General features: G+C 46.2%; 1 protein-coding gene across 1 annotated transcript in view; it reads left to right on the top strand.

Moving 5' to 3' along the window:
* Positions 1–24,168, top strand: part of ZSWIM5 (zinc finger SWIM-type containing 5) — a 161,382-nt gene that overhangs the window by 121,258 nt on the left and 15,956 nt on the right. The window contains exons 5-10 of the mRNA XM_082265259.1: positions 2,668–2,841; positions 7,427–7,603; positions 10,306–10,452; positions 10,643–10,780; positions 11,925–12,185; positions 21,726–21,861. Of these exons, the coding sequence (XP_082121385.1) occupies positions 2,668–2,841; positions 7,427–7,603; positions 10,306–10,452; positions 10,643–10,780; positions 11,925–12,185; positions 21,726–21,861 (1,033 nt within the window). The remainder of the gene's footprint in view (positions 1–2,667; positions 2,842–7,426; positions 7,604–10,305; positions 10,453–10,642; positions 10,781–11,924; positions 12,186–21,725; positions 21,862–24,168) is intronic.

The raw sequence follows: 24,168 nt of genomic DNA, 5'->3' as shown, positions 1-24,168 counted from the left end.
ACTCCTGGCATGTTTATATATTTTTATTTTCATTTTCTTCAATAAATTTTAGGCTACGTTCACATGTGGGCGTAGCGGATCGCGGGCAGAATCACCGCGATTCTGCCGCGTTCCGGAAATCATTGCAAATCGCAGGACGCGGGCACCCCAAACGCTGTGCGATGTTGCCGCGATTTCCGCCTGCCGAATCGCGGTAACATTGCGCAAACAAAATCGCGGGATGCATGACGCCTGAAAAAGGTACAAGAGCTTCTTTGGGGCGTCATGCGCCCCGCGATTTTGTATGCGAAATGTTACCGCGATTTAGCAGGCGGAAATCGTGGCAACATTGCACAGCGTTTGGGGTGTCTGCTTCCCGGGATTTGCAATGATTTCCGGATCGCGGCAGAATCGCGGTGATTCTGCCCGCGATCCGCTACACCCACATATGAACGTAGCCTTATGTGCAGCAATCCCCTTTTGGATTTTTTCTATATATAAATAAATTTAAAAACAAAGGATTGCTGGACTTAAAATGTATTAAAAAGCAAAAAAGTTACAAACAATGCATATTGTGTTCTATTTGGAAAAAAAAAAAATGGAACGCATTATGCATAGTTTGTAACTTTTTTTTTTTTTTTTTTTTTTTTAATAAATTGTAAGTGCAGCAATCCTTCGTTTTTTTTATATCTATATATTGCCTGTGGGAAGGCTTCATTGCTTTGCACTGGGAACGACTGCCAGAACACATTTCACCCTATCCATTGGAGAATGAATATATATATATATAATTATAAATTAAGAAAAAAAAAAAATATATATGTGTGTGTGTGTATCTATATATCTATATATCTATATATCTATATATATATATATATATATATATATGTATAAATATATATACATTTTACATTGTCAAAAGTATTGGGACGCCTACCTTTACACACACATGAACTTTAATGGCATCCCAGTCTTAGTCCGTAGGGTTCAATATTGAGTTGGCTCCGCCCTTTACAGCTATAACAGCTTCAACTCTTCTGGGAAGGCTGTCCACAAGGTTTAGGAGTGTCTATGGGAATGTTTCACCATTCTTCCAGAAGCGCATTTGTGAGGTCAGGCTCTGATGTTGGAGGAAAAGGCCTGGCTCGCAGTCTCCACCCTAATTTATCCCAAAGGTGTTCTATCGGGTTGAGGTCAGGACTCTGTGCAGGCAGTCAAGTTCCTCCACCCCAAACTTGCTCATCCATGTCTTTATGGATCTTGCTTTGTGTACTGGTCCAAAAAATCTGGTGGAGGGGGGGATTATGGTGTGGGGATGTTTTTCAGGGGTTGGGTTTGGAAACTTAGTTCGAGTGAAGGGAACTCTTAAAGCGGTTGTAAACCCGAAAATTAAAAAAAAAACAAAAAAAACCCTGCAAGACAAAGGCATAATGGGCTAGTATGCATCGCATACTAGCTCATTATGTATTACTTACCTTAGAACGAAGCCACGACACGGACCCCTGGACATCGCTGCGGGCTCTGCCGTGATCCCTCGGTGTCTCTTCTGGGTTCGGCGGCTCCGGCGCTGTGATTGGCCGGAGCCGCGATGACGTCACTCCCGCACATGTGCGCAGAAGTGATTTTCCGGCAAGTTCCCGGCAAGAAAAACTGAAGGTCCCCCGGACCTTCAGAGCGCATGCTCCACTCGCATGATCAGCTGCATGCACTGCAAATATCTCCTAAACCGGCACGGTTTAGGAGATATTAATTGTACCTACAGGTAAGCCTTATTATAGGCCGCATTATAGGCTTACCTGTAGGTAAGTGTAAAAAAGCGGGATACTACCACTTTAAGACGTCAGCATACTGTAATGGAGATTTGAGGCATTTTGGACAATTTCATGCTCCCAACTTTGTGGGAGGAGTTTGGTGATGTCCTCTTCCTGTTCCAACATGACTGCGCACCAGTGCACAAAGCAAGGTCCATAAAGACATGGAGGAGCGAGTTTAGGGTCGAGAAACTTGACTGACCTGACCTCACAAATGCACTTCTGGAAGAATGGTGAAACATTCCCATAGACACTCCTAAACCTTGTGGACGGCCTTCCCAGAAGAGTTGAAGCTGTTATAGCTGCAAAGGGCGGAGCCAACTCAATATTGAACCCTACGGACTAAGACTGGGATGCCATTTAAGTTCATGTGTGTGTAAAGGCCGGCGTCCCAATATTTTTGACAATATAGTATATATTCATACTGTACATTGGTGCAAACTGGACCCGTGTAACAGTGTAAAAATTGCCATCCCTAAACTTCATCTTTAATACATTCATAAATCTTTGGTAGTATCATGGTTTGCATCCGATCTTTTCACTGATCGTTCCCCAGCTGGATTTGTTACTTCTCTGATTGGTCGGTACAGAACTGGTTTTGATGTTTGGCAGAATTGAGGAGCGACCCATCTCTGAATCAGCCAACTTTGATTCTCCCGAATACGTGCATTTCGGATTGCTCCATTCTGCAATGAATCATAGGCGGTTTCTCGGATTCCTAAATTGCATAACCCTTCGTTATCTCGCCATGCAAATATTCTGGAGAATAGAGAAGTGCTGAAGCATTGACTCTCCTGATTGGATCCTCACTACTCACCAAATAGATGATATCTTTTGCAGAAGTGCTAATACCCTCTCTGGTTGGTGTTCTCTCTAGGGGCGCTGTGGGTATGTATTGTGCTGAACCCTCACTGCAAACCGGAGGAGAAGGCCGCATGGCTTCGGCAGTTGAAAAAGTGGAGCGACATGGACGTGTGCCCGCTGGAGGACGGGAATTATGGCAACGACCTCCCGAACATCACCAACGCACTCCCACAGAGTAATGGTCATGGTGAGCACCCTTTGTTTTCTTTTAGGTCTGCACACACAATAGGCGGGCCTGTGATAGGGCTAAGGGGAGGGGGGAATCCTCCATCGCAATGAAAGCAGAGTCCCAAATTATCAAATAGACCAGAAAGGGGCAATGACAGTCTTAGAGAGTCCAATGGGCTACACCAGTGCCGGGGCAAGAGCATCTAGAGCCCAGGGCAAACATGCCAAACTGCTGACCCCCCCAAAATGTATGAGCATTATGTGTCAGCAAAAATTCCCACCCAAAAATTTAACACGAATCTGCATGCTTACCCCCTAAGCAAAAATTCACCCTCCTCCCAGGACAGATCCACCCCCCACCTGTTGAAATCCCCCCTCCCAGCACAAATCTTTGCACCTCATCCCCAAACACAAAAAAAACAAAAAAACTCCCACCTCGTAGCACAAATCTTCTACCCCTCACATTTACCCAATCCCCCCTCCCAGCACAAATTTCCCCCCATATTCTACCCTCCCAGCACAAATACCCCCCCCCCCCAAAAACAATATTTCTCTTCCTAGCAGAAATATTCCCCAATCATCCTTACTAGCACAACCTGCCCCCCACATCACCTCTTCTAGCATAACGCCCCAAAACTCCACCTTCTAGCACAAATCTTTGCACCTCAAACCCCCCCCAAAAAAAAAAAACAACAAAACCCTTTCTAGCACAAATACCCCTCAATCATCCTTACTAGCACAACCCCCCCAACCATATCACCTCTTCTAGCACAACCCCCCCCCCCCCCCCAAATCCCCGCTCCTAGCACAAATCCTTTTCTTCCATCCCAACACGACTCCCCCCCAAAATCACCACTCCTAGCACACCTCCCCATATTTTCCCTCCTAGAAAATTTTTTACCTCCTGCCTCCCAACACAAATTCTCTACAGGGTTTCCGGGGCGGAACAGAGATTCTGATTGGTCAGCATCAGCACAGAGAATTGATCTGATCCGTCCCGGAAACGATGTGGAAAGAGGGGGGATTTCCAATCCCTGGACCACTACACCGGCTGTATGGGCACTGACAACCCACCACCGATGGAGGTAAAGTACAGCATGGATCGGGGGGGGGGGGGGTATTCCCTCTTTTTATGTTTTTTTTTTTTTGAACAGGTGAACTAACCCTTTAAAGTTGACTTTTTTTTTTTTGTGCGCACTGTAAAAATAAATTCACACGAATAGAGCGTGCACCATGTGTCTCCAGTGCAGCACTGCTTGCATCTCCCACTTTAATTAATACCCCCCCCCATCCCGTATATGGCAGTTCATGCCGAATGTACATTGCTACCAGTTCCAGCAGGAATACCCAGATCACAGCAGGTCACTCCACCTCCTTCATTCACTCTCTTCAGTGAATGTAAGGCATTCTGTGATTGAATAATCGGAGGAAGGGGAGATCTTGACATTCATTCACCCTCACCCCTCCTTCAAACACAAAGTGCTTTGCAGTTATTAAAAAGAATGAAAGACATTTACTGAATTGAGGAGCTGGGGTGCAAGCGTCCTATTGTGATCTGAGTACTCTGACGGGGTACGGCGGTGTGTTACAGTCATGGTTGAACATACCGCTGCAGCCTATATATAGAGGAAACACTTCATTAGTTAGGATTTATTTTCTCCAGTTATTGTGTGGCCCTATGGACATGGGGGGGGGGTCTGCACTTGAGACCCCCCTATAATAAGTTGAGCATCGCTAATTTATAAAATCTTTGTGTGACATTTTATTGGGGTACAGCTGACCAGTTGTGTGCATAGCGCAGCTCAACCTCCGTGTCGCCGTCTCCTCCGATTTATCTCCCCATTGTTATTCAGAAGTGGAGACGTGTGAATTATGGATAATGTTGGTTTAGCTGAGAGCTGCTCTGCGTCTCGATCTGTTCTTTGCCCCCTCCTGATCGTCTTGATGAGTGCCACAAATCGGCAGCTGCAGCGTCGTTAGGTGCTCTTGTCCTGATTGCCCCGCACGCCAGGCTCTTGCCAGGAGGACAGGAGGCTGATTAGAGGCTCTGGATTGGATTGCCCTCCCAACTTCCCGACCGTCTAAACCTTCCACTCAGACAATACTTGTTACGTGAGCGAGGACGCGAGGCATGAGCGGGCACAGCGCGATCTCTGTCACCTACTTCTAGATGACAGGAGGAGGGGGTGAGCTTTCTGAGACATGCATTTCAAATTGACAATCTGCTTGAAAATAAAATAACCCAGCTGTGCGTCCTAAAGCTCCGGGCTTCAGTCTTGCACAGGTGTAGCGGCTCCTCTCCTGGACTGAAACGGCTTCCTCTGATTTCACTGCACACTGTGAGCTTCTCACAATGTGCATTAGAAGCTGCAGCAAGTTAGATATAGCTTTCCTCATTTCCTGGCTGGATGACGTCCAGCATCATCTATCCCAGGGGTATTCAACCTTGCTTGCATTTAAGGCCTCCCTCTATACGTGCATTTGCCTAGCTTGTCCCTGTGTACTGCTGTGGCTTCTATGCTTCCAAGGCATCCCTCTATACGTGCATGTGCCAATCTTGTCCTTGTCTCCGGCCGTGGTTTCTATGCTTCCACGACATCCAAGGCGTCCCTCTATACGTGCATGTGCCTAGCTTGTCCTTGTCTAAGGCCGCGGCTTCTATGCTTCCAAGGCATCCCTCTATACGTGCATGTGCCTAGCTTGTCCCTGTTTGCCCCTGTGGCTTCTATGCTTCCAGGGCATCCCTCTATACGTGCATGTGCCTAGCTTGTCCTTGTCTAAGGCCGCGGCTTCTATGCTTCCAAGGCATCCCTCTATACGTGCATGTGCCTAGCTTGTCCCTGTTTGCCCCTGTGGCTTCTATGCTTCCAGGGCATCCCTCTATACGTGCATGTGCCTAGCTTGTCCTTGTCTACGGCTGTGGCTTATATGCTTGCATGACATCCAAGGCTTCCCTCCATACGTGCATGTGCCTAGCTTGTCCCTTTCTACCGCCATGGCTTCTATGCTTCCAAGGGGTCCCTCTGTACGTGCATGTGCCTAGCTTGTCCCTGTCTACCGCTGTGGCTTCTATGCTTGCACAGCATCCAAGGCGTCCCTCTATACGTGCATGTGCCTAGCTTGTCCCTGACTACTGCCGTGGCTTCTATGCTTGCACGGCATCCCCGGTGTCCCTCTATACGTGCATGAGCCTAGCTTGTCCCTGTCTACTACTGTGGCTTCTATGCTTGCACTGCAACCAAGGCGTCCCTCTATATGTGCATGTGCCTAGCTTGTCCCTGTCTACCGCTGTGGCTTCTATGCTTGCACGGCATCCAAGGCATCACTCTATATGTGCATGTGCCTAGCTTGTCCCTGTCTACCGCTGTGGCTTCTATGCTTGCACGGCATCCCCGGTGTCCCTCTATACGTGCATGTGCCTAGCTTGTCCTTGTCTACCGCTGTGGCTTCTATGCTTGCACAGCATCCAAGGCGTCCCTCTATATGTGCATGTTCCTAGCTTGTCCCTGTCTACTGCTGTAGCTTCTGTGCATGCATTGCGTCCCTCCAGACATGCCCGGGCAGCATGCTGAACTCTCTTGGGCCACAGGTTGGACACCCCTGCTCTGACCCCTGCCCCTATATTATTTGGATTTCAGCTTTTTCCAATCATGGCGGCTCACTTGGGGCCTCTCGGGCTCTGCTGCATGAACAAGTGCGGAGAGAGCAGAGGAATGATCTCATTAGTCTTTCCCCTGCTCCTTCCCTGTCCAGTCTCAGGCTGGGGGTGGGGAAGTGACCATACTTGCAGTCAGGAAAATGTAGGTTCACCAGAGGGGCCGTGCTGTGTGGTAGAGCTGTGTAAATCTCAAGGCTGGTTGAACAGAAACAGGACCGGGACAAGGGGTGAGAAGGAGTGGCAGCTGCCCTGGGCACAGCTGAGCAAGGGGACAGAGAATGGACACAGGTCAATAAATCCATTCTACAGCATGCATTAACAGTGGGGGAGGGGGGCGCAGTTCTGAAGTCTTGCCCTGGGTGCTGGACAAACCTGTCCCGGTATTGGGTGTACCCATCTAGAAGGTGTCTACAAAGAACCCAGTCCTGCAAGTACTGATGACCCTAGGCAGAGGAGAGACTGTAAGGAGATGGCTGTTAAGGTGCTGCACGCAGGGCCGGGACAAGGGGTGGGCAGGAGGGGCACCTGCCCCGGACGCAGTGAACCAAAGAATGGATGTGTGGCGGTACACCCATTCTACAGCATGTATTAACAGTGGGGGAAGGGTGCGCAAATCTTGATCCTTGCCTTGAGCACTGGACAGAAATGCAACTCCTTTGGCGGTTACATCAGCTCCTAAATATGTATTTCAACTCTGTATCTGGCTGTTTGCTCCAACACATGGAGACAAAACTGCCTATGTCCTCTCCTCCCCGGCATGTCCTATCAGGAGCCCGGCTGGTATGTGTGATGTCATGGGGTGGGGGGTGATTCTTTACAGACTTAGTTTCTTTTCCACCTTGTTGCGAGGAATATTAGAAAACACGATCGATGGTTGAATTTTCCTTTTCATTATTTTAGCTTCCATGTGATTTCTTGAAGTGTTCTCATCCCATTTCCTTTTCAGATTCTTTGGTACGTCCCAGAAGAACCGTGTTCACGCGGGCAATCGAAGCGTGTGACTTACATTGGCAGGACAGCCATCTTCAGAGAATAATCAGCAGTGACTTCTACTTGTCACCCTCCTGCCAGAGGGATGGAGAGAGCCTGATATTCAACTCTCAGGGGCAGCCGCTGTGGCTGGGTGAGTGCATGGATGGTGACACACTATGTACAGAGTGTATATAAGCTCTAAGGCTTCATTCACACGGGGCATGCATTAATACGCCACGTGTAAACGAGGCCTTAGAGCAGGGGTCTTCAAACTGTGGCCCAACTACAATTCCCATCATGCCTAGTCATGTCTGTGAATGTCAGAGTTTTACAATGCCTCATGGGACGTGTAGTTCCGCAACAGCTGGAGGGTCGTAGTTTGAGGATCTATATAGGATATACACTCTTGGTGCAACCACACGGATGTCACATCGTTGGCAGCGTCTTTTTCAAGACAGCCGCTGTGTCTCAGTTGACATGAATGGGCCTGCCTGTGTTCAGTAAATCCCTGTGTGGGTAAACACGACCCCCACACGGGGCACTGATTGTTTTTAGGGATGCACCGATCCGATATTGGGATCGGATATCGGCCTCGATAATGGGAAAATAGCTGGATCGGTAAAATGAACAGATCCACAGGCCGATCCGGTTTCGTCGCAGCAGAACCTACGTCAGGATTTTGCACTTTATATTTTTTACAGGTTTACTGTTTGATTACTATTGTATGTTCAAGCAATAAACTGTTTTTTTTCCTTGTGGCTACATTTTATTCTTTTTAATTATGAGTTTGACTTTGATTACATAATATCTTAGATTTTGAATGCACAATTGTTATAATAAAACTATAGTTACCGGTATCGACAGATACGCGAAGCCAGGCATCGGTATCAGTATCGGGACTAGAAAAGTTGGATCGGTGCACCCCTAATTGTTACCCCTCATGTGAATGAGACGTAAGGGGCAGTCACTAGATTGACGTAGATACGATGTGCTCAGTGTGTACACAAGCTCTTGGGCAGCCGCTGTGGATGGTTGTCGATACACTGTGTACAGAGTGTATATAAGCTCTAAGGGGCAGCCACTGGATCAATGTAGATACACTGTGTACACAAGTTCTTGGGGCAACTCCTGGATGGATGTAGATACACTGTGTGTAGAGTGTATACAAGTTCTGGGACAGTCAATGTGGATGGTTGTAGATATGCTTTATACAGAGTGCACACAAGTATTCAGAGACAACTGCCGGATGGCTGTAGATACACTGTGTGTGGAGTGTATACAAGCTGTCGGACAGTCACTGTGGATGGTTGTAGATAAGCTTTGCTCGGAGTGCACACAAGTGTTCAGGGACAGCTGCGGGAGGGATGTAGATATGCTTTGTACACACGCCTCCCCAGTGCAGCTGGGTGATAAATGGATGTACATACACCAGTGTGCAAAGTGTACACAAGCTCTTGGGAAACCCAGGGGGTAGATGTAGATACACTGTGCATAGGGCGTACACAAGCTGTCAGGGGCAGCCGCTGTGGCTGGGTTAGTGGATAGATGGTATATAAGCTCTAAGGGGCAGCAAGGGGGTAGATGTAGATACACTATGAATAGGGCGTACACAAGCTGTCAGGGGCAGCAGCAGCTGTGGCTGGGTTAGTGGATAGATGGTATATAAGCTCTAAGGGGCAGCCACTGGATGGATGTAGATACACTGTGTACAAAGTGTTCACAAGCCCTTGGGGTAACTGCTGGATGGATGTAGATACACTGTGTGTAGAGTGTATACAAGCTGTCAGGCAGTCACTGTGGATGGTTGTAGATGAGCTTTGCTCAGAGTGCACACAAGTGTTCAGGGACAACTGCCGGATGGATGTAGATATACTTTGTACACAAGCCTCCCCAGTGCAGCTGAGTGATGAATGGATGTACACAAGCTCTTGGGAAAGCCAATGGGTAGATGTAGATACACTGTGTGCATAGGGCGTACACAAGCTTTCGGGGAGCAGCTGTGGCTGGGTTAGTATATAGATTGTATATAAGCTCTAAGGGGCAGCCACTGGGTAGATGTAGATACACTGTGTGCATAGGGTGTACACAAGCTGTATGGGGCAGCCGCTGTGGCTGGGTGGGTGAATTGATGTAGATACGCTATGCAAAGGGTGTATACAAGCTTCCATGGGCAGAAGCTGTGGCTGGGTTAGTGGATAGATGGTATATAAGCTCTTATGGGGCAGCCACTGGGTAGATGTAGATACACTGTGCATAGGGTGTACACAAGCTTTCTGGTAGCAGCTGTGGCTGAGTTAGTGTATAGATGGTATATAAGCTCTAAGGGGCAGCCACTGGGTAGATGTAGCTACACTGTGTGCACAGGGTGTACATAAGCTGTATGGGGCAGCTGCTGTGGCTGGGTGAGTGATTTGATGTAGATATGCTATGTAAAGGGTGTACACAAGCTTTCATGGGCAGCAGCTGTGACTGGGTTAGTGGATAGAGGGTATATAACCTCTTGGGGAAAGCCACTGGGTAGATGTAGACACGCTGTGTAAGGCAGTCGCTATGGCTGGGTAAGTGATGGATGTAGACACTCTATACACGGGGTGTACACAAGCTCTCATGGGCAACCGCTGTAGATATATGATAGGCATGAGTTTAGGGTGGTCAGGGCTGCCTTCTAGATTCGTCTCGCAGCTTCCTGAATTCTGTGTGCATTTGATTGATGTATTGTCCCGGTAATCAGTGATGCTGCACGCAGGGAGTTAGTGGCTTGGCACAGGTAACACAGTAAAGCTGATTAGTTCAGATAATTGATAATCCGAAAGTTTTTGAGGATGAGGCTAAACTATGTGTCTTTCTGTTCAGAACACGTTCCCACGGCGTGCGCAAGAGTGGACGCGCTGCGTTCTCACGGTTACCCCAAAGAAGCTTTACGCCTGGCTGTCGCCATCATCAGCACCCTGAGACTGCAGCAGCAGCGGCAGCTGGAGATCTACAAGCAGCAGAAGAAAGGTGAAGGTTGGGTCTACCATGGAGGGACTGGGGGTGGTGGGTACAGGGTGGCATGTGCCTGCTGTAAAGGGGACAGCCGGGTTTTTCAGGGTAGTAAGTGAATGTGCCTAGCCTGTAATAAATAATAGAAAAAGTCATTGATGCACATTGTAGTGCAGGTTGTGTTGATCATACGGTCTTATTTTTGCAGAGCTGATTCAAAGAAATACAACCACAATCACCAATCTGGAGGGATGGGTGGGGCACCCGTTGGACCCCATTGGCTGTTTATTCAGCACACTGACCGAGGCCTGCCGGGTGGACGATGAGAATGCCATGGAGGGGCCAGGTATGAGAGTTGTAGTTTCAAGCCATTTAGAGTTAAATTCTAAATCAATGGTCTCCAAACTGCAGCCTAGGGGCCACTATTCCTACCCCTGACACCAAATATGGGGCACAAGTTCTTCTCAATGTCCACAAGGATGGGGCACTATTCCTCCCACTGACACCAATGATGAGGCACTATTCCTCCCACTGACACCAATGATGGGACACTATTCCTCCCACTGACACCAATAATGGGGCACTATTCCTCCCACTGACACCAATAATGGGGCACTATTCCTCCCACTGGCACCAATGATGGGACACTATTCTTTCTACTGATACCAATGATGGGGAACTATTCCTCCCACTGACACCAATGATGGGGCACTATTCCTCCCACTGGCACCAATGATGGGGCACTATTCTTCCCACTAACACCAATGATGGGGCACTATTCCTCCCACTGACACCAATGATGGGGCACTATTCCTCCTACTGACACCAATGATGGGGCACTATTCCTCCCACTGACACCAATGATGGGGCACTATTCCTCCCACTGACACCAATGATGGGGCACTATTCCTGCCACTGACACCAATGATGTGGCACTATTCCTCCCACTGACACCAATGATGTGGCACTATTCCTCCCACTGACACCAATGATGGGGCACTATTCCTCCCACTGACACCAATGATGGGGCACTATTCCTCCCACTGACACCAATGATGGGACACTATTCCTCCCACTAACACCAATGATGGGACACTATTCCTCCCACTAACACCAATGATGGGGCACTACTCCTCCCACTGACACCAACAATGGGGCACTATTCATCCCACTGACACCAATGATGGGGCACTATTCCTCCCACTGACACCAACGATGGGGCACTATTCCTCCCACTGACACCAACGATGGGGCACTATTATTTTCACCGACACTAAAGATGGGGGATTGTCTACTCTGACACCAGGACATTTTCTACTCCCACTGACCACAGTCTGGCCCCCTAATGTCTGAAGGACAGTTCACTGGCTCTTTTTAATACATTTAGAGTCCCCCTAAACTGTGTGGGGGATCCCCAAGAAGACACCGGTTTGGTGTCACCATGTGTTCTGGCCTGTCCTCAAACCATACGTGATTTTCTCTCCTCCCAGAGCTCAGCGAATCACAGCGTCCAAATTACCAACACGTGTGCGTGTCCAGCGGCCCCCTGGAGAACAGCGAGTCTTACCTGTCGCTAGCACTGGAAGTAGCATTGATGGGTATGGGGCAGCAGCGGCTTATGCCCGAAGGACTCTACGCCCAGGACAAAGTGTGCCGTAACGAGGAGCAGATCATTGCCCGGCTGCAGGAACTGGAGCTGGATGCGGTGCTGGTGCAGACGCTGCGAAAACAGTGCATCCTTCTTCTGGAAGGTGAGGGGGCAGACGGACAGGTTTTATCCAAGCTTTCTTGTAGGTGACTGCTGGTATTTCTTATTAAGACTCCAGAGGGTGGGGAGGGGGGCGCCTGATCTTGGCGTTAGGCTTAAAGGATAAGTATACATTTACAAAAATAAAATAAATACACTTTTTTTTTTTTTGCAGGTAAAATAATGTGCATTTATTTAATTTTTTTCTAAGAAGCCTGCAGAGCATTGCACCAGCAGATCTCTGGTGCAGTGTCAGGCTCCTGCAGACACCCAGTACATCTATCTGTCTGTACCTCTCATTAGGGCAGGAGGTCAATGAAGTCTAGGAAGAATCCATGAGAGGGCTCACCAGCACCATCACAGTTAATTGGGAACTACAAGCTGTCTGCCGTGGTGGAGAAGGTAGTTGTAGTTCATTCACAGAACTCTGTGAATGAACTGCACAGCTGTGTGGGCGGAGCCTGCATGGCCGTGTTTGCAAGGAGAGGATCCCCTGCCCGTTGTCAGAATGGGGGATCAGGTCAAGGGTTTCATGTTACACCCTAATGGGAGTAACGTAACTAAAGGTGAACTCCTCCTTTAAGAAGTTTAAAGGGTTAGTTCGCCTTTTTGTGCAAAAAAAAAATGTAACCCTTTATATCCTCCCCACCCTCGGTCCACACTGTATTTACCTCCATGGGTGATGAGTAGACAGTAGCCACGCAGCCTCTGCCAACAAGTCTGGTGATTTAAAATCCCTGCTCTTCTCCTTCCTCTTTCTGCGGGTGTTCTGGGATGTATCGGAGTGATTCTGATTGGTCAGTACCAGCACAGAGCATTGCTCCTTTCTATCCAGTGGTGGGATTCAAAAATTTTAGTAACCAGTTCCGACTTTCAATGCACAGTGACCAGCGTGCCCCTTTGAATGCAGAATGACCAGCGTGGCGGGGGGGAGTGGCTTGGAGAGGAAGAGATGTGAGGACGTGTGAGTAGGAGCTCCCGCTAATCCCTCTCCCGGACTGCCCCGACACGGCATAGCTACACGGCATGCAAACAAGTAACCCGGTCAGGAATCGTCCAGTGACCCGCTCGGTTAGCGATCGCACGGTAGTAGACCGGCGTCAACTACAGAGGAGATCAGGTGGTGGAATACAGCAATACTTCCAGCAGCAGCTGCCCGGAGTGCCGGAAACCAAGATGGCGGCGGCACGTGTGGGGACACAGCCCAAACAGAATGCGCAGGGAGTGCAGTGCACACAGCATGTGGAGAAAGGAGAGAAGCCGCCAGAGGGGAACATGACAAACCCAGGTTGGACAGCAGCGAGAGAACCCGAAGCCGACCCCGGGATTCAGCAGGAAAAGGTAAATCTAGATATCAAAGACTTATTGAAAGCACTGCCCACTAAAGCAGAGATAGAGGCATTAATAATGCGGATTGAGGAAACACACCAACGTGATATCCATGAACTCCGCAAAGATATGGTCCAATTATCAGATAGAGTTACTTTAAAAGATACCGAGATCACACAAGCAAAGGACCAAGTAGCGGATATAAAGAAGACCACAGAGACACTATCAGAGGCCACCATTAATATGCAACTTCATATGGAAGACTTAGAAGATAGGAGCCGCAGGGGGAACTTAAAACTGAGAGGAGTACCAGAGGTGGAAGGGGAAAATTTACAAGAAAAGGTGAGAGACATTTTTCTAAAAGTGCTAGCCCCCACCTCACATCCTGCGGCCCCTATGGAAATTGATAGGGTCCACAGACTGACAGGGTTCAGATATACAGACTCCAACAGACCCCGTGATATAGTATGTAAAATGCATTACTACACACAGAAAGAGGAGATCCTCCGGAAAGCCTGGGACATAGGCACAGTGGAAGTCGCAGGGGCTAAAATAAAAATACTCCCGGATCTGTCTAAAACCACGCTTTACCGCAGATCATTACTACGGCCAGTGCTGGAGAGAGCAAAGCAACAAGGTTTTAGGTACAGATGGGGATACCCGCTGGCAGTGACTTTTTTTAAAGAACGAGACATGTTTGTTCTTCGTACCCCAGCGGATTTACCCAACTTATTTGAGTTCTTGGGCACAGAACCTGTTCAGGTGGAGGACTGGCTTACAATTTCCCCCAGAACAATGGGGTACCCAAACTGGGGACCCCGTGAACGGAGGTTGAATGGACATGGTAATAAGAAAGGACAGGTCTGAGAGAACTAAGTGAAATTGAGGATCCAATTGGAACGAGAGAATGAAGAAATGACAGGAAGAAATACTGCTATTATAAAATTCTCTCTTCAATATCTCTCAATAACTTTTTTTTTTTTTTTTTTTTCCCCCCACCCCTTTGTCGGCTGTTCCCCCTTTTCTTTCTGAAGCAATCAGCTCCAACATGTTTTTTTCTTTTTTTGAGGGTATATGGATACATGGATGCACCCCGCCCCCCCCCCCCCCTGGGAGGAGGATAAGAGATAAGGTCATATTTTTTTTTTTTTTTTTGCACAATTTTAAAACACATAAGACACGAGTGTAGAGTGGTAGTGAAGGTGTTTTCCCTCTCTTTTTTTTTTTATGAGTATGGGAAAGTATGTTGTTTTTTTTTTTCTTTTTTTTGTTTTGGGCACACAACATTATTTTTTTTTTTTTGGGGTATAATATACACTTTGTAACCTATAAAACACTAATAAGGGTAATAATGGTAATAATGGTAATAATCTGATTTATTAAATAGCACAGTTTTTGTTTAACTTCTATTTTTGAATATAAATACATTCCACAATATGACCAATTTCAGTGGTCTCTAAGAAGGTGACAGAGCACAGGGTGCCCTAGAGGCGGGGGGGAGGGGCGGAGGAAGCATCGGGTAATACCTGATCTACCGAGGAACTAGGAGAAGAGGAGGGGCAGATGGTAGATGGCAAATACATTATGAGATCTAGGGGTGGGGATTTTTTTTTTTAATGAATCTTATTTATATATATATGCCGGAATACCCTGTGAATGATCAGTGTTGGGGGTTGGGAGAGGGAGGGGAGAGTTTTATTCTCTAACCTAACCCAAACATAACCCCATTTAGGAAATTGCTCAAGGAACCAATATTGATTGGATGAGCAACCCAGCGTGAAGCTATATAGTGACCCCTCTATAGTAGAGAGGTCAAGAAGGTACTTTCCTTCCTCCCCCCTTCCCCCCCTAAGTTTTCCCCCCTCCCCCCTTTTTTTTTTTTTTTTTTTTTTTTTTTTTTATAATGGAGAATATACGGATTTTATCCATTAATGCAAAAGGTCTCAACACTCCAGAGAAAAGGAGGATTTTGTTAGATGATCTGAAAAGATCAAGGATAGATATTGCGATGGTACAGGAGACACATTTTAGAGAGGATAAATGCCCTAAGTTAAACAATAATCTTTTTCCTATAGTATATCATTCGACTAATTGGGAGGCTAAGTCGAAGGGCGTATCCATCCTCCTATCAAGGAACTTACCCTGGAAATGTACACAAGTTTTGAGCGACCCAAATGGCCGATATTTATTTGTAAAAGGGACGATACGAGAGACAGAAGTCACACTAGCTAATATGTATGTTCCAAACATAAAGCAGGATGGTTTCTTGAGGAGGGGCATGGACATGCTCAATGAGTTTAGGGGGGGACATTTAATAATAGGAGGAGATATGAACATTCCCCTGATCCCTTCAGAAGATACATCCCGGGGCCAATCCTCAATCCCGCCTATGGTGCGGAAACACTTTGCTAAAATATTACAGGAAGGACAATTAATAGATGCATGGCGCCTGATGCACCCCAGAGAAAGAGACTACTCATTCTACTCCTCTTTGCATCAACAATACTCCCGCATAGATTATTTCTTAATCCCACACAGTCAATTACACGCTATAAAAGACATAACGATAGGCTCAGTGACTTGGTCAGACCATGCCCCAATTACATTAGTTTATGAGTTACCAAACAAAAGAGAAAGGAGAGAAACAACCTGGAGACTGAATGAAAGTCTTTTACAAGATAAGGAGACTATGGCAGAGGTCGAGTCAGAGATAGTCTTTTTTTTTTTAACTAACACCACTGCAGACTCAGATCCAGGGATAATATGGGAAACACACAAAGCAGTTATACGAGGAATTCTTATAAAACATGGGGCCAGGATCAAAAAACAGCGAACTAAACAATTAGATCATCTATTTCAAGCTCTTTATAAAACAGAAGCAAAACATAAACATGCACCATCAGCGGAGGGAAAGGATGAGCTCTTGAAAATAAGGAGAGACATTAATGAACTCTTATCCTTTAGAGCTAAAGCAGCAATCCAGAAAACTAAAAGGATTTTCTATGAAGCAGGGGATAAATGTGGGAAGCTATTAGCAAAATCACTCAAAGATCAAAATCTGACAACATATGTTCCACATATAGTAACAGACGCAGGACAGAAACTTGTATACCCCAAACAGATAACTCAAGAATTTAAAAAATATTATGAAACATTATATAACTTAAAAACCCAAACAGCCTCACAAACGCAGATGGAGGAATATGTATATACCTCACAAATGCCTCAGTTGTCAGAAGAGGAGAGTAAAATACTCGAGTCCCCTATAACATCTGAGGAGATAATGGAAACTATAAAAAATATTAGAGTAGGGAAGGCACCTGGACCTGACGGGTTTACTATTCATTACTACAAGAAGTTAATGCCACACCTGAAGGAATTTATGAGGGATATGTTCAACGCCTGGGGGGCAGAGAATAGAATCCCTAAAGAAACCATACATGCACATATATCGGTAATCCCTAAGGAAGGGAAAGACCCTACCTCGTGCAAAAGTTACAGACCAATTTCCCTGTTGAACACTGACTTTAAAATTTTCACAAAGATTTTGGCAGTCAGACTACAGAAATACCTGACAAAGTTGATCCATTTGGACCAGGTCGGATTTGTCCCAACCCGAGAGGCAAGGGACAACACGACCAAGCTATTGAGCTTACTACATATAACACACCAAAATAAAATACCAACAGTCCTGCTTAATACTGACGCAGAGAAAGCGTTCGATAGGGTCAGGTGGGAGTATATGTTCACGGTCCTTCGCTATATAGGGATAGGGGAGAAAATGTTAAAATGGATAACACAGAGCTATTCAGTCCCTTCTGCAAAAGTGAGGGTAAACGGAATTTTATCTACAGAGTTTTTAATTACAAACGGAACGAGACAGGGGTGCCCCCTGTCCCCGCTCCTGTTTGTAGTATCACTGGAACCCTTCCTGTGCAGAATCCGAATTAACTCGGATATTTCGGGCATCAGCGTGGGAAAGGATCAGTATAAAATATCAGCGTATGCCGACGACGTCCTATTCTCGATCACGAATCCAATTATATCACTCCCCAACTTGTTATACGAGCTGGAGAGATACGGAACTCAATCTAATATAAAGATAAATTTCATTAAATCCGAAACAATGGGAATAGAACTTCCAGGGACACTCCAACAACAGTTAAGGGCAAATTTTAAATTGAACTGGACTAAGACAGCCCTTAAATACTTGGGGACATCGATCACACCAAATATATCGCAATTGTTTAATCTGAACTTTATTCCCTTACTAAAATCTATAAAACTACTACTGCTAAGGTGGAGAGGAGGAATGCATTCATGGATGGGAAGGTGCAATATAATCAAAATGAGTGTTATACCAAAATTCCTGTACATTTTTCAGGCACTTCCCATACACATCCCACCTCGATACTTGATGCAGATTGAAACTATGATAATGAATTTCATCTGGAATTCAAAACGTCCGAGAGTAGGGAAAAAATATCTATTTAAAGCGAAAACAGATGGGGGGCTGGCAGTCCCGAACATAAAGAAATACTACCAAGCCATTCAACTGGGAAGAGTGATTGACTGGTGTCGACACAGAGAATATAAGCTCTGGCCAAACTTAGAGCAGGCACAATGTGAGATCTCGTTGAAAAGAGCCCCATGGTGTTATAAGATCCTACCAGTATCAATAAAGAAACATCCTATTATAGGAAACACGATCAAAACTTGTGCAAAAATATTTAAACAGGATAAATTAATACGGGAGAACTCCGTACTGTATCCAATACTAGGAAACCCCCACTTTGAGACAGGATATCAAGACAGGAAATTTAAGACCTTAGCAGATAGAGGAATTATACAAATATCTGACTTCCTAACAGAGACAGGCTGGGTAACGATGGAGGAATTAACAGACGTCTCAGGCCATTTCGGCCTAGATCTATGGCGTGCCTTCCAACTACGCCATTTTTTGGGAACATTGCAAGTCCCCTCCCAGGATGATAAAGAGGTAACACCTTATGAAAAATTATGCACTCAAAATGGAATTATGGAACATGCTATATCTAAAATTTACTCCCTGCTAATGACATCAGTAGAACGGCGTAAACCTCCTTTTTTGAAGGAATGGGAGAGGGAAATGGGCATTGTTTTCTCACTAGAACGGGAAAATCAAATAATTAAGTCAGTATTCTCAACTTCAATTTGCGTTAGAATTCAAGAACTGAATTACAAAATTTTTTCCAGATGGTATTACACCCCGGTTAGGATGAATAAAATTTCTACATTAAATACAGATTTGTGCTGGAGATGTGGGACAGAGAGAGGGACAATGCTCCATATATTCTGGGAATGTCCTAAACTAGAAGAGTTTTGGGAGCAGATTCGGAGGTCAATACAGGAAATTATGAAATGTCATATTCCCAAAGAACCTGCCCTCTTTCTGCTCCATACCCCCAGCATACCGATACAAAATTACAAAAAATCCATTATACCACATCTGGTGAACGCTGCCAGGATATGTATCCCTCTTAAATGGAAAGAGACTGAACCACCTAACATAAACATGTGGTTAAGGAAAGTTGAGGAAATACATAACCTAGAAAAATTGGTCCTATCTGCTCATCAACAAACTGATAAATATGAGAAGAAATGGAAACAGTGGAGAGATTATGTTAATTCAGAAGAAAGGTAATTTCCAAGTACAGGACAAGAACATGCGCGGAGAAGATAGATATATAATGATATAGGAGTGTAGAGACCTGTGCACCATTCTTTTCCCTTGCTTTTTTCTTTTTTTTTTTTTTTTTTTTTTTTTTTTTGGGGGACAGGGGGGAAAAAGGGGAAAGAAGGAAAAGGAACGAAATGGGAGTTTTTGGGTTCGGTAATAGATCGCCAAAGAAAGGCTAAGGTTCCTTAAAGGGAATAAATGGTTTGTAATTATAACCTTGAAAGCCAAAATGTAATGTATATACTGTATATGTAACTGAACTTAAAGAAATAAAGATATAATTTGAAAAAAAAAGAATGACCAGCGTGCCCCCTTTCAATGCACAGTGACAAGCGGGCCCCCCTTTCAATGCACAGTGACCAGCGTACCCCCCTTCAAAACAGTGACCAGCATGCCCCCTTCAATGTACAGTGACCAGCATGCCCCCTTTAATGCACAGTGACCAGCATGCCCCCTTTAATGCACAGTGACCAGCGTGCCCCCTTTCAATGCAGAATGACCAGCGTGCCCCCTTTCAATGCAGAATGACCAGCGTGCCCCCTTTCAATGCACAGTGACCAGCGTGCCCCCTTCAATGCACAGTGACCAGCGTGCCCCCTTCAATGCACAGTGACCAGCGTGCCCCCTTCAATGCACAGTGACCAGCGTGCCCCCTTTCAATGCAGAATGACCAGCGTGCCCCCTTTCAATGTACAGTGACCAGCGTGCCCCCTTTCAATGCAGAATGACCAGCGTGCCCCCTTTCAATGCACAGTGACCAGCGTGTCTCCTTTCAATGCACAGTGACCAGCGTGTCTCCTTTCAATGCACAGTGACCAGCGTGCCCCCCTTTAAATGCACAGTGACCAGCGTGCCCCCCTTTCAATGCAGAGAGACCAGCGTGCCCTCCTTTTAATGCACAGTGACCAGCGTGCCCCCCTTTCAATGCAGAGAGACCAGCGTGCCCTCCTTTTAATGCACAGTGACCAGCGTGCCCCCCTTTCAATGCACAGTGACCAGCGTGCCCCCCTTTTAATGCACAGTGACCAGCGTGCCCCCCTTTTAATGCACAGTGACCAGCGTGCCCCCCTTTCAATGCACAGTGACCAGCGTGCCCCCTTTCAGTTCTGGGCTCCGGCCGTCTCCCTGCAGAGAGACAGCGCCAACAGAGAGCAGCAGCGGTCAGCGGATCAGGACAGATGTTCAAACTCACAACTGAGTTTGAACATCTGTCCTGATCCGATGACCGCTGCTGCTCTCAGGTGCCGGTTCTACGAACTTGCAGAAATGTAATAACCAGTTCCATAGAACCGGTGCGAACTGGCTGAATCCCACCACTGGTTCTATCCCAGAAGCCCTGAAGAAAGAAAAGGAAGAACAGGGCTTCGGGGTGTGCACACCCAGAACAATAAAGTTCTTTCAAAATGCTAACATCATCAGTGTGTGACCGGTCGTTGCGATTCAGCCTTCTATGGGGGAACGTGAGGGAGCTTCATCCTGCCCACACCTGCTCTCCTTAAAGTGGATCTTTACTTCATCTGAGCACCAAAAACACTGTTTAAAGAGATCCAGTCTGAAAAAAAGAAATTAAGTCAGTAGCTACAAATCCCTTTAATATAAATGGTCTTACCTGTCCAGGGATCCCACGATGTCCTCACCGGAGCCGATTCTTCAATGGGCTTCGGAGGCAGGCACCAGCATTGTAAGGAAGGGAAACCGGCAGTGAAGCCTTCAGGCTTCACAGCCGGTTTCCTACTGCACATGCGTGAGTCGCACTGCGCTTTCTGGATGGTCCCATCGTCTTGTGGGACACACACCGGTCCCAGAAGGCAGCGGGGGGAAGGAGGAGGGGTCAAACATGTAGTAGATCGCCAATTGGCAATCTTACCTAGAAGTGGGAGCAGGTACCTGTAAAAAACAGGTGCCCCCCTCCCCCCCAAAAAAAGTGCCAAATGTGGCAGTGGAGGGTGCGAACGAGTGGAGCTGTCCGTTTTGGTTGGAGCTCCCCTTTAATTTATTTTCAATATTCAGAGCAAACTCTTCCATCCATCCATGTCTCCATGCTTTATTTTGTTGAGAAATCACTTTGAAACCCCCCCCCCCCCCTCCCGGCATTTCTGCCCGTGCCAATCTTGAGTAAGGGCAAATGATTCATGTAGCATTTGCTTCCTGGAATCCACCTGCCCTTAGCTCAGGCATGGAGGCAGGAGGGAGTGCTTAGCTCAGAAAACCACTCCCCCCCTCCTGAAGACTCCCGGGATGTATGACATAATTTGCCTAGGCAAGCAACCAGGAAGTAACTGAAGAAATGTAAAAAAAAAAAGTATAAAGCAAGTAAATCTATTCTCCCTTCCTATCTATTTATGAACGATAGCAGCATGAGGTCAGTGTTGATTGGGTGAGTGAAGCTCTACTTTTAGCAGCGGCATGCTATGTGAACAGTGACTTATTTTGTCTTCTCCCGTCAGGAATGCAGAGTTTGGGGGAATGTCGCTGACGCAATGCTTTCTGTTACAGGGGGACCGTTCAGCGGCCTGGGAGAAATCATCCACCGGGAGAGCGTTCCCATGCACACCTTCGCCAAATACCTCTTCACTGCACTGCTGCCCCACGACTCTGACCTGGCCTACAAACTGTCTCTGCGGGCCATGAGGTGAGTACAGAGCGCAGGGTGCCGCATGGATCTCCTTGGAGCCAAACCACCATCTGTAACAATATTATGTGTATATATATATATATGACATCATTGTTCCCAGTGTTCTGTCCCTCACATTACATCTCCTGCAATCTATTCATCTTCTTTCTGTCTAAGCAGAATTCCAGGCAGAGAAATAAATGGATACAGCGATGCTTTTATGTAAATCATCAACTTTCTGAATTACCCTGCACAGCAGCACAGTCAGGCATGCAATGAAGGCTTTTACAGCACAGTTAGGCATGCAATGTAGGCTTTTACAGCACAGTCAGGCATGCATTGTAGGCTTTTACAGCACAGTCAGGCATGCAATGTAGGCTTTTACAGCACAGTTAGGCATGCATTGTAGGCTTTTACAGCACAGTCAGGCATGCAATGTAGGCTTTTACAGCACAGTCAGGCATGCAATGTAGGCTTTTACAGCACAGTCAGGCATGCAATGTAGGCTTTTACAGCACAGTTAGGCATGCATTGTAGGCTTTTACAGCACAGTCAGGCATGCAATGTAGGCTTTTACAGCACAGTCAGGCATGCAATGTAGGCTTTTACAGCACAGTCAGGCATGCAATGTAGGCTTTTACAGCACAGTCAGGCATGCAATGTAGGCTTTTACAGCACAGTCTGGCATGCAATGTAAGCTTTTACAGCACAGTCAGGCATGCAATGTAGGCTTTTACAGCACAGTCAGGCATGCAATGTAGGCTTTTACAGCACAGTCAGGCATGCAATTTGGACTTTAACAGCACAGTCAGGCATGCAATGTAGGCTTTTACAGCACAGCCAGGCATGCAATGTAGGCTTGTACAGCACAGTCAGGCATGCCGTATGCTCCTAAAACTATCAATTTTTCAATGTGGGAGGAACTTCTGACATGCAGATTAGCTGCCCAATAAATCAGACTCTGGTAAATGTTTAACCACTTCCATACCGGGCCAATTCTGGCACTCCGCTCCTACGTGTAAAAATCATAATTTTTTTGCTAGAAAATGACTCTCAACCCCCAAACATTATAATTTCTTTTTAGTAGAGACCCTAGGGAATAAAAGGGCAGTTATTGCAACTTTTTATGTTCCACGCTATATGCGCAGCAATTTTTAAACGCGTTAAAAAAAAAAAATAACAAAAAGTTTTATGAATTTAAATAAAACAAAACAAAGTTAGCCCAATTTTTTTGTATAATGTTACGCCGAGTAAATAGATACCTAACATGTCATTCTTTAAAATTGCGCACACTCGTGGAATGGCACCAAACTTCGGTACTTCAAAATCTCCATAGGCAACGCTTGAACATTTTTTACAGGTTACCAGTTTAGAGTTACAGAGAAGGTCTGAGGCTAGAATTGTTGCTCTCACTCTAACGTTCGTGGCGATACCTCACATGTATGGATTGAACGCTGTTTACATATGTGGCCGCGACGTACGTATGCACTCGCTTCTGCATGCGAGCACACAGAGATGGGGGCACTTTCAGTTTTTTATTTTTTTTATTTTAGTTTTTTAGTTTTACACTTTCCCTTTAATTTCTTTTTTTCTTGATCACTTTTATTCCTATTACAAGGAATCTAAACATCCCTTGTAATAGGAATAGTGCATGACATTTCCTCTTCATGGAGAGATGTGGGGTCAATAAGACCCCCACATCTCTCCTACAGGCTGGAAAGTAATAAAAAAAAAAAAAAAAAAGATCTCGGGTATCCAAACGAGATCACTGCAGTATTTAGAACTGCCAGGGCGGGCGTGACGTCGCGTCCGGTCCTCCGAAAGTCCTAGAGACTGCCATGGACCAGCTGGTCCTTGGTAGTCTCTATGGTGTACTTCCGCCGCCAGCGGATTCCTACTCCGACTCGCTGACTGCACGGGCGAGCTGTTAGAAACACGGGGGGGGGGGGGGGAGACGTCCTCTCCCGCAGTCTGTAAGAACGATCAATCGGCTGATTGTTCTTACTGTGCAGAGAATCGCCGGGCCGGGTAAAAAAAAAAAAGATATCTGAATGATGCCGGCAGCTGCACCCTTCATTCAGATATCCTCACTTAAAGCCCAGGATGTCATATGACGGAAGTGGTTACATTTTTCTTTATTTTATTAATTTATTTTACTTTTTATATTTTTAGACTGTTTTAATTTTTGTTTTTATCACTTTTATTGCTGTCTGAAGGAATGTAAACAGGTAGGAGTGACCGGTACTCTTTATAGAGAGATCCGGGGTCTGTAAGACCCCAAATCCCTCCTCTGCCCTAAAAGCATTTAAAACACACAGATTTGTG

The sequence above is a fragment of the Pelophylax lessonae genome, assembly GCF_965119305.1.
Source record: "Pelophylax lessonae genome assembly, chromosome: 8".
Classification (NCBI taxonomy): Eukaryota; Metazoa; Chordata; class Amphibia; order Anura; family Ranidae; genus Pelophylax; species Pelophylax lessonae.
Note: the sequence above shows the minus strand (reverse complement) of the source record. Positions and strands in the feature narration are given on the sequence as shown.